At 36.0% G+C, this 17,935-nt stretch overlaps 1 protein-coding gene across 3 annotated transcripts in view; it reads left to right on the forward strand.

The window, feature by feature from the left end:
• Positions 1–14,492, forward strand: part of MDH1B (malate dehydrogenase 1B) — a 36,273-nt gene extending 21,781 nt beyond the window's left edge. For all 3 annotated transcript variants that reach the window (XM_003765980.4, XM_031958210.1, XM_031958208.1), the window contains 5 exons: positions 2,715–2,854; positions 7,634–7,685; positions 8,893–8,973; positions 12,541–12,603; positions 14,194–14,492. In XM_003765980.4, coding sequence (XP_003766028.2) covers positions 2,715–2,854; positions 7,634–7,685; positions 8,893–8,973; positions 12,541–12,603; positions 14,194–14,222 — 365 coding nt within the window. In that variant the 3' untranslated portion in view covers positions 14,223–14,492. The remainder of the gene's footprint in view (positions 1–2,714; positions 2,855–7,633; positions 7,686–8,892; positions 8,974–12,540; positions 12,604–14,193) is intronic.
• Positions 14,493–17,935: the final 3,443 nt, after the last annotated feature.

Here is a 17,935-nt window from a genome sequence, read left to right on the forward strand (position 1 = left end):
TACATACTCCCATCTCTTATATCTGAACAAATCTCCATCAAGTGTCTGATTCTCTTCTTTCGTTTAACTTTATCATTCTAGAACTTGTTAAAAGAAGGAATAATCAGGCCTCCTGTTCCCTGGGTTTCCCTTGTCTGGAAAGATCTGAGAAATGAAGAGTCAGAGAACTTTCATATTTGGTCTTTTGACTGTCTCCATCTTCCTTTCTCTCAGGAAACCTCTAAAACATACATGAGAAGATAATCATTCAGCTTTGCCTTGATGACATTGAGTGAAGAGGAACCCAATACTTCCTAAGGGAAATCATTCTACTTTTTTAAAGCAGTTCTAATTATTAATAAAGGACAGTTAGGTGGCACAATGGATAGAGTACCAGGGCCTGGACTGTAGTAGACTCATCTTCATAAGTTCAAATCCAGCCTTAGACAATTAGTTCTGTGACTCTCTGTAAGTCATTTAACTCTGTTTGCCTCAGTTTCCTCATCTGTAAAATGAGTTGGAGAGAGAAATGACAGCCCACTTCAATATCCTTGCCAAAAAACAATCCCAAATGAGGTCAAGTCAAATATGATTGAAAATGAAAATGACTGAGTAACAACAACAGTTAATAGTTCAAACATAAATCTGCCTCTGCAACTTCCAATCATCTCTTCAGGGTCTGATTTCTAGTGCCAATGAATCCACATAACTGCTTTTGAAATAATCCCAATTTCCTATCACTGCTCTATTTCCAATGCAGAACTATAGCTTGGTCAGGGATAAAGGATTTTTTCCCCAAACCACCCAACTTCTAGGCTACTCTTGCTCTATCTTGCTCCATCCTCTGGCTGTGGTTTTCTCAGCATCAGCCAATGTGTCAAGAGGTTTCTCCCCAAGATAGGATGATAACCTGAGATCTTTCCCCACAATAGGGCACTGTTTCTCAAGGAGGCATCTCCCTAAGGTCTTTCCCCAAGATTTCCCTGAGTCTGTCACTTGCCCCTGAAAAACAGTTAGTTACAGCTCTTCCATGAAGCCGTCTTTCAGCAAAATAGGCATCCCTAGTTCTCTCTATAGAGCCTCTTCTGGCACAGTCTTGAAGCCCTTACCCATTCTGATTGTCCTCTTTAGATCATCTGGCCGAGTATGCTTATTTTATAGATGAGGTTCCTGGGTTCTACAGAATTAGTTGACCTATCTGAAGTCACATAGAAAGCAAGAAGAAACCTTGTTCCAAATTTGGTGCCTTTTCTGGTATATCACATTGCTGATGCTGTCTGATTTTTGTCCTTATTTTCATTCATTCATCACAATAGTATTAGTGCAGATATTAAGGAAGAGTGGCAAACACTCCCTAGATTTTCCTCCCTGAAAAAGTTCCATATGATTGTGGAGCACAAAATCAGCTACCGCTCCCAGTAGGCAGCATATTGGATTAGGCCCAAATTCAGTACTCTCCACTTTCCTTTTCATGGCTTGGATGTCCTCTTATCTCTTTCAGATCCCCAGGGACTTTGTTCTGTAATTCTCCTATCAAAGCCTACTCTTATGAAAGGATCTGATATCAGTAATTTACAAACGAGTGTGAATATATATATATATATATATAATATATATATATATATATATATCATTGTGTTCCATTTTGTGCTTTATGTCTAATTGTAAAACAAATGGCTTTGTATCCTCTTAAAGGGGTCCCAAGTATCAACAAGCAGGTGAGGCTGATATTTGAGGCAGTTTGACACTTTGTCAGAGAAATCAAAGTGAGTAAAGCATAGAGATGGGAGGCTCTCTTAAGAAACCATTTGGAATTGTGGGAATTTCATGATTTTCCATTTCTTTAGATGCATATCATCTTAATGAAGTCCTCCTGTTTATCCTAGTAGACAAGAGTAAGATTGATTCATAGAATGTTAGAAGTAAAAGTCACCTTGAAAAGCATCTAGACCAACTCCACTTCCCTCCCCGAATATTAAAAAATTAGAGGCAGAACCATCTGTCTACATTTTGTCTTGCAAGTAGTGCCATCAGCAGAAGAGCAGTGTTTAAAATCCAGGTGTGCTCATTCACTGAACAAGCCTATTTCGATCGCACAACACTGCTGGGAAGCCAGCCACAATTTTTTTTGTTTGACAAACAAAAAATAATCTACATAAAAGAAACCAATTTAGTTGGATGTTGGATACTCACCAGTAGTTAGCACTAACTTTTCTGTCACCTGCCACAGCCAGGTTTTAAGGACTGTTTTTATGAACATTTAGTACTTAGCTGGAAAATCGCCATGCCTATAGGCCCTATTTTTTACCTTCCAAATCATACAATTTAACTCAGAGATCATATAAAACTGCCTTATGGATTAGAATATGGGTAGAGAATACAAACAGATAGGACTTCGTGAGGGATGACATGGGAAACAGATTGCCAGCTCAGGAAATGTGGGCAGAAGAAAATGGTCATGGGACCAGTTAAGTTGTAGTTAAGTAAGCCAGAACCCACAATTTCTACAGTCACTAACTTTATACATTCAGAATCCAGGCATAAACAATCAAGACTGACTGGGCTCCAGTAGAACCAAATGATAAATATAAAGCTGATAGAGATTATCTTCTAATAATTCAGCATAGTCATCATCAAAAACATTTATTGTGGGTCATTTTATAATTTTGTATATTCATGGGACTGTGAAGAAATTAATTGCATTTGTTATTCACTGTCTTATGGATATACTCCAGGTGAATTTGACACACCTGCAGGAATGGTATTTTCCATGCCAGTACAATGCAAGAATGGAGTATGGTTTCCTCGTACGGATTTGACTGAGACTGAATTAACTGAAGAAATTAAGGGTGCAATAATCCATGATCTCCAACAGGTAATTTCAGAAAAGATTCAAGGAAATTAATTTTGCTAATATAAGTGTGGAGTGTGGTGAAGAATTTGATTCCACACAGATCCCAGCTCAAATGATATAGTCATAGATTGTTGATATGGTAATAAAAGCAGTACCCTCATATTCCCTTTACAAAATCTGAATACCTCTCCTTCTTTGGATTCAGAAGGGGCAATGAAGTTGGCTGGGATGTAAATTGACAATGCCATTGCATGGTCTTAATTAACTGAATCTTGGTGGCAGGTGATATAATTCCAGGAGCCACCAGTCAGGGAAGAACCCAGTTCATTAATATTGGGAATGATTTGTTGGAAAACACCTTCCTTCCTACTTCCCTCCCTTCCTTCCTCACTTTCCCCTCATATTCCTCCCTCATATTTTTCCCTTCTTACCTTCCTCTCTTCCTCCCTCCTTCCCTCTCTTCTTTCTTCCCTCCCTCACTTCCTACTTTCCTTTTTTCCTTTCCTCCTTCCCTTCCTTTCCTCCCTCTGCCAACATAGGGTGGCTTACCTTAAAAATGCTCTTAAAAACATTTTTTTCTCTTTTGTACCTCCGAGCCCTTCCAAGATATCTTGGGATTTACTGGCTAGATTTCTTTCTTAAGGACCATGCCTTAAACCAAAACCTATCTGATTGTCACTGGCTACCAATATGTCCTAGGCCAAGCCCAATTTGGTCATTGTTTGGGTCCTGACTGACTCAGATTGAAAGTAAATAAGTCATTTCTGCTCTGGCCAGAAACCCTGAGGGTCCCAGATTCATTCAAACATTTATTTCTTTAGATTTGTTTTTTGAATAGGTGAAACCTCTTTCTTTGCCTCAATTGCTACCTAGCCATTATCACTGAATAGGTGCCACCTCAATCAAACTGAGATCTGTTGAAGATCTTAGCTTAAAAAGGCCAAGGTCTCCTGTTGTATCTAGAGCCATCTCCAGTTGTCCTGATCTATATCTGACCACTGGACCCAGATGGTTCTGGAAGGAAAAGTGAGGCAGGTGATTTTGCACAGCATCTCTCACTCAAATCCAATTCACTTGCACTTTATGACATCACCCTTCCCTCTCCTCCTCCCCCCACCTCCCACCTCCACCATGTCATGGTGCTCTTTGAGAAATGTCTAATTGGCCCAAATAGCTTCATTCTCAAAGTTGGCTCTCCTCCCTATGGCAACGGCCTCTACGTATGTGTTCATTCTCAAGTTCCACACAACTTCTGTCAGCCTTCCCTTCTTTATGTTATGTGTTATGAGAGAAATTATTATTATACTATTAATAATAAATTACTAATTTGTGATACATCCTTTTCCCCATTTTTATTTGTAAAAACCCAACTCCTGAAAAGGTCATTCAGCTTCTAAAGAGCTTTGGCTGACTGACAAGGTAGTTTTTAGCCCTTGAAGTACATGATCATTAGAGCCCCACCCTACTAGGAGACAAAATTTGTTTAGAGTACAAACAGAATCCTGATTGCCTAGAAGAAGAACCCCTCTCCTTAATCCCCTCTATTTGAATTTAGTGAAACCCAGTTCATGAAGGACAAAACAAGTCAAAAAATCCAGATGAAAATGGCTTCTCCTGCCCAAATACCTGGAGGTAGCTGACCTTCATGATGAGCCATATTCTTAATAAGAGGAACTAAAGACTTAGCTCCCTACCTCCCCCAATCAGGATCATGTTTCACTTGTTAAGGAAATTCCTTTTTCAAAAGAGATTTAAGGCATTTCAGGGTCTCCTTGGGATCTTTAATTAGCCAGAGAAACCACCAATCAGTTAATTGATTAAAACTAGTTGAATTAATACATTGATTGTTAATTCCCCAGTAATTCTCTGTCAAGGTTTTCATGTGTCACAGGTTTCTGTGTGTCATTTAGAGCTGGTTTCTTCAAGTTTGACCACCTGGCCTCACCTAACTAATCTTCATTTAGGTCACCCAGTATATGGCCTAGTCCTTCCCACTTATTCACTCAAGATGTTGAAGTTGGGAAGGGAACCCCCAAAGGTTGGGGTCAGAGACTGGTGTTATGAAGTTCCTCCAAAGAATTTGCAGGCTTGAACTCATATCCAAGTCAAGAGGCAAAGTTTATTGTAATTGAAACCAATTGAAGCAGCCTAAATTCCAAGAGAATTTAGCAAAGAAACAGAAACAAAAAGATATATTAATCTAGTTTTTCATGTTATAGATATGTTAATTTATGGCCTCGGGGTAGAACCAAAGAGTGGTCTCAAGAATTTGGTCATCACAAGAATTTGGTTATAACTGACCAACAGATAGTAATGTTTGTAGGACTGTTCTAAAGCCAGAAGACTTGAAATCATTGATAGATGGTTAGAATGAGTCTCAGGATCACTAATATATCTTCAATAAAGTCTAAGGGAAGTAATATTATTATATTCCTAGGCCAGAGGACTTTTATAATCATTGACAGAACAATAGCATTCTTGGATCAGAGGGCCTCAGGATCATAGATTCCAAAGATTTAGAATCACTGACTTATTGTTAGAACAGAAGCCTCCTAAGGTCAGGGGACCTTAAAATTATTGCTGTCTCATTTAGATGCTGTATTATATCAAAGAGATCAGTGTATACTCAAAAAGGGATCACCTAGTATCGAAGCCATTTTACAGTTCGTTTAACACCTAGTTATCTGCTCTTTTTGTGTGATGAGCTCCTGGGTTTTCAAAAGCAATTTCCTTGTACTTTATTCCCAGCTAAACAGAGAAATTTATTTTTGATTCTAAATGTAACAAAATTTGTTTCCACTCCTGTTTGTTGAATATAATCAGATCTGTACGTTAGGACAACCATTTAGCTTTGTGGAGCATGTTGGTTAAGAAGGATAAAGATTTGGACAAGGAGATCAAATTATGAGATATGATTAAATTAAGAAATCTCAAATGATGAGGTAAATTATTAACAGTCTGTAAGTGAGAAGTGATAAAAGCTTTAATTTAATTGACATTGCACTAGTGTAAAATAGGTTCAATGCCCAGTTTATTTCTGCCTAGCAAAGATTTTTGTTGTTTTGATCTAGACCATTTGGGAACCATATTTTATCCATTCCTAGTGTGGAAACTCCCTATACCGATGGGGATTAGCAATTTATCTGCAACTTAAGAGTTTTAGAGAGTCATCTAAGAGACACTGAGGGTTAGGTGACTGTATGTGTTAGAAGTAGAACTATATCCTGACTCAGAGCACTATCTTTTGGGAGAGAGATAGTATAAAGAAAATACTGACTTTGGAATTGAATCACTTAGGTTCAAATCCCACTTCCAAGACTTTAATATCTATGTAATTGTGGAATAAAACCCCCATGACACAGTTTCTTTTTCTTCAAAGAAGAGTTGTCTTCTAATTCTAGAGCTATGATTCCCAATGTACAACATCATGATGCCTCTACACCAAGATGCCTCTTGAAATGGCTTCTTCATAAACACATCATTGTTCCCCTTAAGTATCTTCAATGTAATAGAGGCTATAAGATATACACAAATAGAAAATGTAAAATATATGAAACTTATACAAACAGCATACAATAATAAATACAAAACCAGGGAAATCACTTCCAACTGAGAACTTGGAGAAAAAAAAACTCCATGGAAATCTCTCTGAAAACAATATCAAAGGACATTTCAATACTCTCTGAGCAACAGTTTCTAGAATAGTTCTGTCTGCCTCCAAGGATTTAGTAGCAGCTTCCCAAGGATGATTTTGAATAACTCTACTTATACCCTTTCTAGATGGTAAAGAAATATTTGATTACTTTATAATCACACTTCAAATTATCTCAGTACCATTTGTTTGCTCTTTATTTAATCATTTAAAATAATAAATAAAATATATTATTTTAAAAGGTGATTACATTAATAATAGTAGTCATTAAGAGTTAACATGGCATACTGTAGAAAAAGTCAGGTTTTCAAAAGAATGAAAAAATTAAAAACCATGTGAAATATCTCATTGAGATATCGACCTGGAAAATTGATCCAAGAGAGATAATTTAAAAATTATTGGTCTGAAAGCTGTGATCAGAAAAGAGCCTAGACATCATCTTTCATATCAAATAAAACTGTCCTATTCTAGAATCAGAGAGTAAAACAGAAATTGAAAAAACCCACTGATCATCTGAAAGAAATTCCAAGATGAAAGTTCCCAGGAGAATTATAGCCAAATTCTGAAACTCCCAGTTCAAAGAGAAACTATTGAAAGATACAAAAAGAAACAATTCAAGTACAGTAGAACCACAGTCAGGATAACACAAGATTTAGCAGCTTTTACATAAAAGGATCAGAAGAGTTGGAATATGATATTCCAAAGAGCAATGGAGTTAGGGTTACAACCAAGAATCACAAAGTCCAGAAAATCTTGAGTATAAGCCTTCAGAGGGAAAAGTAGATGAAGTAGAGGATTTTCAAACATTCATGATGAAAAGACCAGAACTGAATAGAAAATCTGACTTTCAAATACAGGTCTCAGGAGAAGAAGAATAGAGAGCTAGTTTTTTTTTTCTTTTTTTTAATCAGGAGGACTGGATTCAAGTTTCTCCTGTTGTTTATAGTCATGTATGATGACATCATATTATCTTATCTCTGCAGCCCCCAGATACAATGTGTTGCTGAACCATTGTTGATCTTCATTAGCAAAAGGGTTTTCCACATCAGTAGTTTATGCTAGGGAAATCTCTAGTTGGAACAAAAAAATTGGTGATCCATTCATTATACTATTTGTTCTGTATCATGTCTCTATTTTTTTTTAAACAGGAAAAACTAATTGCGCTCGGAGAAGTATCAACATATCAGCCATACCTTCCAGGTAAAATTTTAGGTGAAATTTAAAAAAATGTTGTCACAAAGGAAATGCTAAACTGTATGTCATAAGAGAAGTTTAAAATATATATTCCCTAGTTAAATTTTATTGTTTTTAAACTTAGTTCACTATTCTTATATCTCAACAATAATAATGATAATAACAACAACAACAATAAAAATAATTGCTTAGCACTCTAAGGTGTGGTAGTAACCCTGTACTCTCAGAGTCTATGTATAATCTCGGATAAACTAGAAGTTTTTCAAACGAGCCCCGTGAATGATTCTAAATCTTTGGTTTGGAAAAACATCATCAAGGTGGCTGCAGCGTAATGAACTGAATGAATAATTCAATTTAACCACTCTATGTTTTGGAGTTTGCTGCCTTAGATTTTTTTCTGGACGTGATCTGTGAATTTTTTCAGTTGCAATTTCATTTTCTATACATAGAAGTTCTGGGCCACTTTTTTTCTTCATTATAGTGTTAAGGATATTTTTTGTCTTGTCATGTTTTCTGGGTGATCTATGGTTCCTTAAATTATCTCTATACATTCTAACTTCAATGTTTTGCATAACAACCATATTTTGTTCTAATTTTATTGTGTTTTTTTATCTTCCCTTCTTCTAGACTGTTTTTTATGTATATTTGTATTCCCAATTTTTAGTTTTCTCTTTGATTCTTTGGTGAGACTTGCCATTAAAGATTACAGGTTTTTCAATTCTGCCCATTATTTTTTGCTGTACAGGCCATAAATTCTGCTCTCATAATTCTCATTTCTCTTTTAAACTACTCAAAAACAGTATATTGTAGTTCCATGTTCTTCTCAAATTTCAGAGGATTCTCTGTCTTATCAAATGCTAGATCACTGTCCTTTGTTTTGTGGTATTTATTTGTAGGTTCCTGTACTCATTTAATAGATCTAAAAGCCAGGTTGACTTATCTATTTATCTTCATGGTCTTTGTTTTTTCTTCCTGAAATCTTTGGTAATTTTAGTCTCCCTCCCTTCTCCTCACTTATTTTACTTATATTTTCTAGTTTTTTCCCCTCTAATTGTTTTCCTAGTGAAGTTGAATTTCAAAATATCTCAGCCTCCTCCCCTTCTCAGCAATTCATGGCAAATCCAAGAAATGAAACAACTGCTTTTGTAAAGTGTAAAGAATATGATTTATTCATCTATTTATAAAATTTTCATTTTTAATTTACGTATTTTAGTAGCTGGAATCACACCACGTGAAAACAGAGTCAGAATCCAAATTGAGGAAAACCTGGAAGAAGAGCAAAAGGATCAAACTGGTAGTAGATATTTTAATTAACAACTACCCATTTTTATCCCCAAATGCTAAAATTCAATCTTGTGAGAATAAATACAAAAAACATGATGCTTGTTCATAAAATGGGATCAAGGAATATCCCTCTTTGATCCTTCTTAGAAAAAATGAGAAAATATATTTAAAATATTCTAAATTCTTAAGAAGAAAAGCACCTTTGAAGAAAACAATTATCATTAATTTAGTGTCAACTATGTGCATAGCAGTGAAGGGAATACAAACAAGGGATATCCCAAAGTCTTAGCTAAGTTTCAAGCTTTAATTGTTTTAGTTTAAAACTGCACTAATATGTTTGGGACAATCCTGTATTTAATACAGTTTTAAGCTTTAATACCTATAACTATAATAAGACTTTTAGGACACCCTGTATAGCTTAGATTTGGTTTCTCCCTTTGAGAAATTTACCCTAATCTAGCTTGGAAAATATGAACTAAATATGTGAAAGCTTGAATAATAGTATAACATTACTATTATTATTATTATTATTATTCAAATAACTATATTACACAGTAATACCAAAAACATATATTAGGTACTAAGTGAATGATATATAGACTGTAGGTGTTCAGAGAAAGGAGAAATCAGTGTTTTCTAGAGCAGTCTGTGAAAAGTTCCTTTTTCAAATGATTGAACTGATTCACAAAAGCAGAGAAAAGAAAAGAGAAGTGGGGTGGCATTTTAGATTGAGAGGTACATGTACAAAGTCCATGGAGGTGGCAAAATATAAGTCATCTTTTGAGGAGCAATAAATGGGCTATTTTTGACAGAAAGCTGGAGAAAAAATTGTTGAAGGTAAACGTGGAAAAGTAAACTGAGATTGTGGAAGTCCAGTCTGTCCTTAGTTACAGTAGGTATTTAGGAGCCATGGAAAATTTTAAAGTGGGTCCCATTGAAGTGGTTTAAATAGATTTATCATGTCACACTGTGGAAGATGAATTGGAGTAGAGAGCATTGGATTGGATTGGAGCAGGAAGAACATGTAGGGGAGACTGCTGCAGTCGTTCAGGAATGGCTGAACTAGGGCCTGAGCAAGGGGTGAAAAGAAGTGAAAGATTCAAGAGATTCTTTGAAGGAAAAAAAAATCCACTGACTTAAATGGCATTAGATACAATGGCAAATGCCAGAAAAAACAAAATGAGTCCTAAGTCTTGAATCTGGATGACTAAACCAATGCATATATTATGAACAGAGCAGAAACAAAGGAAGTAGAGTGGTTTGAGGAAGAAGGTAAAGGGATGGAATAATCATTTGTGCTAGACTCTGTGCTAAGCACACAAATATTTACAAATATTTCATATTGGGGGGAACAGAACAAACCAACCCCCAACATACTGAGGTGGAGATAATATCGATCCTTACAACTCTGAAGATAGGAGATATTATTATCCCCATTTAATATTTGGAAAAACAGGCAAATAGAAGTTCAGTGACTTGCCTGGAGTCATAGAGCTAGTAAGTGAGAAGCCTTTGAAGTCAAGTCTTCCTGCATCCAGACTCAGTGCCCCAACTTCAGTGCCTTGGGTAAAAAAAGATTAGTTTAAGATCTAGTGTTTGAAATGATGCTGGGAAATGCTAGCCAACTGGAAATTCAGAACTGAAGTTCAGGATTGAAAATTCAGATTTTTGAGTCTTTCACATAGAATGGATCATCGAAACTATATGTGATGGATGAGTTCTCCAAGTGAGAGAAAATTTGAAGATATAGGGGAGTATGAACGTTTATAGAATTGAAGAGCAGAGAGAAGATTGAAAATGTGATGTCAGAGAAATCAGAGGAGGAACAAATAAAGGTGAAATGATGGAATTCAAGGGAGAAGAGAGTTTTTCGAAAAGAGTGGGGTGATAAACAAAGTAGCATTCTACCAAGAATTCAAGGATAAGAAAAACCGGGGAAAAAATATTATCATTGCTAAGTGAAATGAGCAGAACCAAGAGATCATTATATACGTCAACAACGATACTGTATGAAGATGTAATCTGATGGAAGTGGATTTCTTTGACAAAGAGACCTAATTCAGTTTCAATTGATCAATGATGGACAGAAGCAGCTACACCCAAAGAAAAAACACTGGGAAATGAATGTAAACTGTTTGCATATTTGTTTTTCTTCCTGGGTTATTTTTACCTTCTGAATCCAATTCTCCCTGTGCAACAAGAAAACTGTTTGGATCTGCACACATACATTGCATCTAGGATATACTATGACATATTCAACATATATAGGACTGCCTGCCATCTGGGGGAGGGGTGGAGGGTGGGGGAAAAATCGGAACAGAAGTGAGTGCAAGGAATAATGTTGTAAAAAAAATTACCCTGGCATGGATTCTGTCAATAAAAAGTTACTACTTTTTAACTACTTTTTAATTTTATGAAAAAATATAATCATTTATTAAGCATCTACTATGATCCAGGCACTGTGTTAAGTACTATATTTGGGAATAAGGGAGAGAGACAGAGAGACAGAGAGAGAGACAGAGAGACAGAGAGACAGACAGAGACAGAGGGGAGGGGAAGGGAGGAAAGGAGAGGGGAGGGGAAGAGAGAGGAGAGGAAAGAAAAGAGGAGAAAGGACAAGAGAAAGAGGAGAGGAAAGAACAGGATAGGACAGGACAGGACAGAAGGGAAGAAAAGAGAAGAGGAGAAGAGAAGAGAAGAAGAAGAGAAGAGAGAAGAAGAGAAGAGAGAAGAAAAGAAGAAGAAGAGAAAAGAGGAGAGGAGAGAAGAGAAGAGGAGAGGAGAAGAGAGAAGAGAAGAGAAAAGAGAAGAGAAAAGAAGAGAAGAAAGAAGAGAAGAGAAGAGAAGAGAAGAGAAGAGAAGAGAAGAGAAGAGAAGAGAAGAGAAGAGAAGAGAAGAGAAGAGAAGAAAAGAGAAGAGAAGAGAAAAAGAAGAGGAAGGAAGGGAAGAAGAGAAGAGGGAAGTAGGACGGGAAGAAGGAAGAGGGAGGAAGGGAGGAAGAGTTTAGTTTTTCAGTTCTCTTAACAAAAGTAACCTTTGTTCATCTAAGGAAAAAGAAATACTGAATTTGAGCTAATCAATTTTAAAATTGATTTCATGTAAATATAAAAATAACTGTGTTGTAATACATGCATGTTTATATATTTTGTTTCTTACTCTTTAAAATTATGTAGCAAAAAAGTGAATGGCTCTATTTTCTCATTTATAAAGTAAAGTAGTTGTGTTAGGCCCTATGAGCCTTTCACCTCTGATCTAGGATCCTTCCTTCCTCTCCTACTACTTTCTTTTCTGGGACTTCCTAGTAAGTCCTAATGATGACTGCTCAGGATATTTTTCCAGCTCCTCAGAATCTTGTCATTGCTGAGGGCAGGAAAAAATGCTAAATCCACTTGTTTAGAAGGTGTGACACTCAGACCAATGCTTTCTCGGAATGATCTAGAACATCTGATTCCTAAAAGACCATAAAACACAAAAAAGAGGAAAATCATAGAGAATGAGGGTGTGTTCAAACAATGATGAATTGTAAATGTAAACTGTTGTGGTTTTTTTCCATCTCATTTTTTTTCTTTTGCCTTAGAATTTTTCAGCATAGGTTCTCTAGACTTCTCAGAAGGTAGGAGTAGCCAAGAACCCTTAGAAGGTAGGTGATAGACATAACTAAAACTGATGTTATATTTTTATAGTAAGAGAGATATTATTAATACACATATAATAATATTATACAAAATTATACTACATTGTTTATATATTTATGTATTACATTATGAATATATTAATAATATACGTGTAATTATAGCATACAAAATTATTAATATTAACATAATGATATATTAATATAGAAGACATTTCGCTGTATACAAGATTGGTGATTATTTTGTGGTCATAGGAGTTTTCATTTCTGTTTCCATCCAAACTCCAAACAGTGCTAAACAGGAAGTCAAGAAGACTTTATCTGTTATAGATTATTAACTCATAGGAAAAAACAACAATAAAACAAAACAAACCATACAATAAAAGCACCAAAAAGACTTAAAAGCCACAAATAAATTAAAAAATGAGTAGCATAAAACAATGCTAGTGTAAAAATTATCCAAAAACCCAATATATCAGAATATGACTCAATCAAGAAGTATTTATTAAGCACCATACAATATATTAGACAATGCCTTAGGAATTGCAGATACAAAGACAAAAATGAGAAAGTCCCTGCCCTTGAAGTGTTAACATTGTAAAGACACAGCAAACTTATAAGTATGCACAAAATAAATTCAAGGCAGTAATACTGTGGGAAAATCAAAGTGGCACATTAGATCCAGTGCCAGTGTCATGAAGAGCCAGATATAACTGAAAATGACTAAACAATAACATGATGGTAAATATATGCAATAACATTTCTTTTTTAAAAAATAGATTAAAGTGCTCCCATATCAAGTCATTTTGGGACATATGAAATTAATCAGTAGGCTAAGGCAAAGCCCTGAACTTTAAATCCTTAATCTAGTTCTAGACTAGCCAAACAACACTCTACATGCCAGGAGGCATTTGAATAGCTGACTTTCCAGGAAATTCATCATCCCAACCCTTCAGTTTTCCCTTCTTCCATTTGTACTTGCAGTTTAACTTCTGCATCAAACTTTAGGTCCAGGAGTGGGACTGATCACTTTGGAATTATGATTGGTACTGGGGTCTGAAACAAGTAGTAGGGTAGATCCAGAACACAGAACCAAGTTAGTTACAAAATTAAGAGTGGGACCCATTTTGGACTGGGATCTACATCATAGCTTGAAATTGTTGGTGTTCTGGAAGATTTTGATGTGTTTTTTGCTATATGTCTTATAATCTAAGAACTAATCATATTAATGTAATAAATTTGGAAAATGCTGGATTTCGAGACAGGAGGCACGAGTTTGAACCCTATCCTTGACATTTAATAGCTCCAACTCATTCATTGGGCAAGTCCTTTGACCTCTCCAAGTCTCAGTTTTCCTATTTGTAAAATATGGAGGATATGCTATTTGCCATGCCTACCTCACTGACTTGTTATGAATATAAAATGAGATAATGTATGTATGTAAGATTCTTTGCAAATCTTAAAGTGCACATTAAATGTCAACATTATTATTGATAAGAGTATGAGATAACAAATAGTAGTCTATGAAACAGACAGTTCAGCCCAAGAATAGTCAAATACTTTAATGACTTACAAATTGCTTCATTCTTTTTCCCTCAGGAAATGATTTTGAATTCTATGAAAACTAAAAGAAAAATGCAGGCGAAGAATTACCTTGTTTGGAAACGATATGATGTGGCAGGGGTTACACATGTCTACATTTGGGAAAAATACTGGGATGAGAGATTTAGATGAGTTTTAGTATATTTCAATTGGTAACTACAAGAGTGACAACATTAATGAATTGTCAAAAGGAATTTATTCCCATCTGTACTGACCTTTGCTTTTGTTATTACATTTGTAAATAGGAGTTTAATATTTATTTTCAAATGAATTACATGTATATTTTGAAAGAAAGATATAATAAATTGTATAATATAGTTAAAACTGTTGCCTAGACTTTAATTAACTAAGATATGCAAAAGTCAAATCAAGATCTACATAAAATTTGAAGGAAACAATAATTCTTGTTAAAGTGTCAATTAAGAACTTCCCCATACCCGCTTACTGATCATTTTAAATCTTCTAATGTCTATCCCTTCTGCATATTTTGTAAATGGCTGTTAGGGTATACGTATCCTTCTGAAAATCTTAATTAAAGGATCTCAGAGATTTATGTTACTTCATGTAGTAAAACATAGCATTTCTAAAACTCAACAGAATTAAGTTGCTTTTTTTTAAAGAAAGCATTCTTAAAATTTTTGCAAACAAATAATTATGTCAATTTCCTGGAATTATTGCTGACAATGAATTTCTCACAACACTGTAAGATAACAGTAATTCTGCTGGAAAAACTGATGAACAAGCCCATTTCCAGCTGCAAGCCTACTTTATTTATTTATCCTCAGTGACTGAAAGATAATTGAACAATATTAGAAGAGAAATTTTAATTTTGGAGTGTATAGATAAAAATCATTACTTAAAAATATTGTCACTCAAAAACATCTAAAAAATTAGGAAATTAACTCCTCTCCCCACCCAGCTGTGTTGACTCTTATTTTAATTAATCAGTGTCATCTCAGGGGAACAGTTAGAAAACCTGAATTGCTAATGTGGTATTAACACTATCTGGAATAGGAACCTAGGTTTGAATCTAAAACTTCCTGGGTCATTTGAAGCAAGTCACACCTCTCAGAGCATCAGTTTCCCCATCTGGGAAATTAAGAGATTTGGACTAAATTGGTGAAGAGTTGGTGAGGAGGAGAAAAGTTGGTGAGGAGAGGGGAAAGATGCCCCAAACTGTGAGTTTATTGACATAATGAGGAAACTTTCTTTACCAATGCATAGTGGCAGCTGCTTTGTTACTTATAGTCTTAGAAAGCTCCTTGAAGACACTTAAAAGTTAAGTGACTTGTCCAGATGCACATAGCAAATATGTGACCAGAGTTTAGATTTGAATGCAGTTCTTCTTGAGTCAGAGACAGTTCTCTATCCCTGTGCAACACTACTTCTGGGTAATATTCAGCTCAACAATCTTATTCTAACAAGTAACTGGAAATATAAACTTTTAAACTATTATCATCTTTCTGTCAATAAGTTTTATAGCATGGTAATGATATTAAGAATACATGTTCATATTATTTATATACTTGTAATGCTGGAGGAAGTGAGGCAAAATAGAGATTAGAGAGTTTTTAATATTTTATTTGAGAGGGAGAGATTGTGCTGGGGGCAAGTTGCCCCCAGGGTTGATGTCTCAAAGCATCCAGCAGGGAATGTGAGTCTCCCATGAAATTTCTATACACATGTGGCTCCAAGTGATCACAACCTGGGTAAACCGAGGCAGAGGCAGAGTCCCAGTGGTTCTGACAGGGTGAGGAGTGAGGACCATAAATTCTTACAAATTGGGAATAAAAGAGATAGTCAAACTAGAGCCAGGATATCTGAAGAGATAGAGGAAGACAATGCCAATTAGGTATCTGAGATAGGACATCTGGAGTTTTATCTTTGGGAATGCCAGAGTGACCACAGCCCTAATTATCTCAGTCCTAATAAGCAGGAGGGGGAGGTGTTGCAATCAGAGGGATTTAGGCAGAACAATAAAAGGAATTGAGGCAGAACAATTTAGGGAAACTGAGGCAGGACAATTAGGGCAACAGAGACAGGACAATTAGAGGGAACTGTGGCACAATACTCTACACTCTTATCTTCTGAATATTCAAATCATTGAATTACCTTCCCCAAATACCTGGAAGGTCTTAGCACCATAATTTGACCAACTCTATGTGAAGCAAATAAACCAAAATAAAACTAGAAAAATGCAAGGACTTATAGCATGGACAAGTCTCTCCCTAACAACCCCAGAGTTAATAGCAATACAAAGGCTCCCCGGTGCAAACATGCCAGGTCCTCAGCACCATCTCAGCCAGGGAATCCAGTTTGATATGGACAATTCATTGTGAGTTAGATCTGTGGTCATTTGTGTGCTTAACTCAGCCTCTGATTATAGAGGGAGAAGCAAGGCTCAAGACAGTCATGCTGCCCATTCAAATGGGCTGTCAGAAGCTTCAAGAGAGAAGAATGAAGCTTGGAATAGCTCCACCTGTCCCTGCCCAGAGAAAGACAGGGTTGCTACCAGGATACAAAAAGGATCCAGATCTCTGAGCAGTTATCAGAGTATGCACAGTTAGACCATCAATGTAGTCAAACACTGAATTTTTAGAGGCCTTATATCCAACTGCAATGTCCTTTGAGAATGCTGAAATATTAAGAAACTGGGGTTCTAGGGCTGAAAAACTGCCAATTCCCAAGGTGCCTAATTTCTGGTTGTTTCTTAAAAACAGGCAATCAGAAAATAGTCTGCCAGGGCAATTCCAACAGAATAAGGGGTTCCAAAGCTAAAGCATAACCAGCAATCACACAGTCCAGTAAATTTAAAAATGAAAAAGGACTATTAGACTTTCAATTCAATCTGAACTAGTGAGATAGGGGGTGGGGCAGAAGTGCCTAAGGCAAAGTGAATAGGAACTAGGGGTTCCCATTCTTTCAGGTATTTTGAGAAAAATCCACCAGGTTCCCTAATTCCCTATCTCCTCCTCCCTTTTTTTCCCTTTAGGCAAAAGGAATCATCCAAAAAAAAATTACACTGTCAAATAATCATCCCACATATAAATCCCGAGAGTGAATTAAAATTCCTATAGATATCAGACTAGGAGTTCTTTAAAAATCCCTCAAACATAATAGCAATAGTTAAACAATTTTAACAATTTCCATCCCAAAACCTAAATACACAGTAATACAGTTTCATCCCTAATCTTAAATACACAGTAATAAATGACCCAGTTAGGGTTTAACAGTCATTCATCAACCATTCCCAAATTCCCCATATCAGTCCAAGGGCAGGGGCGAAGCCTCTCATTCAAAAACTGCTTCCTGTTGAGGACGGGCAGAGATTCTCAGTCCAGGGAAGGAGATGGGTGTGGTGTGGCAGGCTGACAATGATCAAAGCTTTCAATGGGCTGATCCCAGTCCCAGAAGCAATTCCCAGCTGTAATTTGACCAAAATCTAGAACAAAAAAATCTTAACAAATGTTAGAACAGACTGCCTCAAAATGTGAAGAGGCCAGTATGAATTGGCCAGCAGCTTAACAGGTTTGCTTCACAGGACAGGCTAACAGTTGTCAGCTATAGTCCCAGTAAATAACAGATCTCATAGACAACTGTGCTCATTGTCTTCTCATTATTTAGAAACCATTAAAAACCTGAATATCCACAGACACAATACATAGTAACAGATAGATGACTGGGGTAAATATTCATTTACCTAAGTATTGAGGATATAATGAATACAATCATATGACAT

This window comes from Sarcophilus harrisii, chromosome 3 (genome assembly GCF_902635505.1).
Source record: "Sarcophilus harrisii chromosome 3, mSarHar1.11, whole genome shotgun sequence".
NCBI classification, from domain to species: Eukaryota; Metazoa; Chordata; class Mammalia; order Dasyuromorphia; family Dasyuridae; genus Sarcophilus; species Sarcophilus harrisii.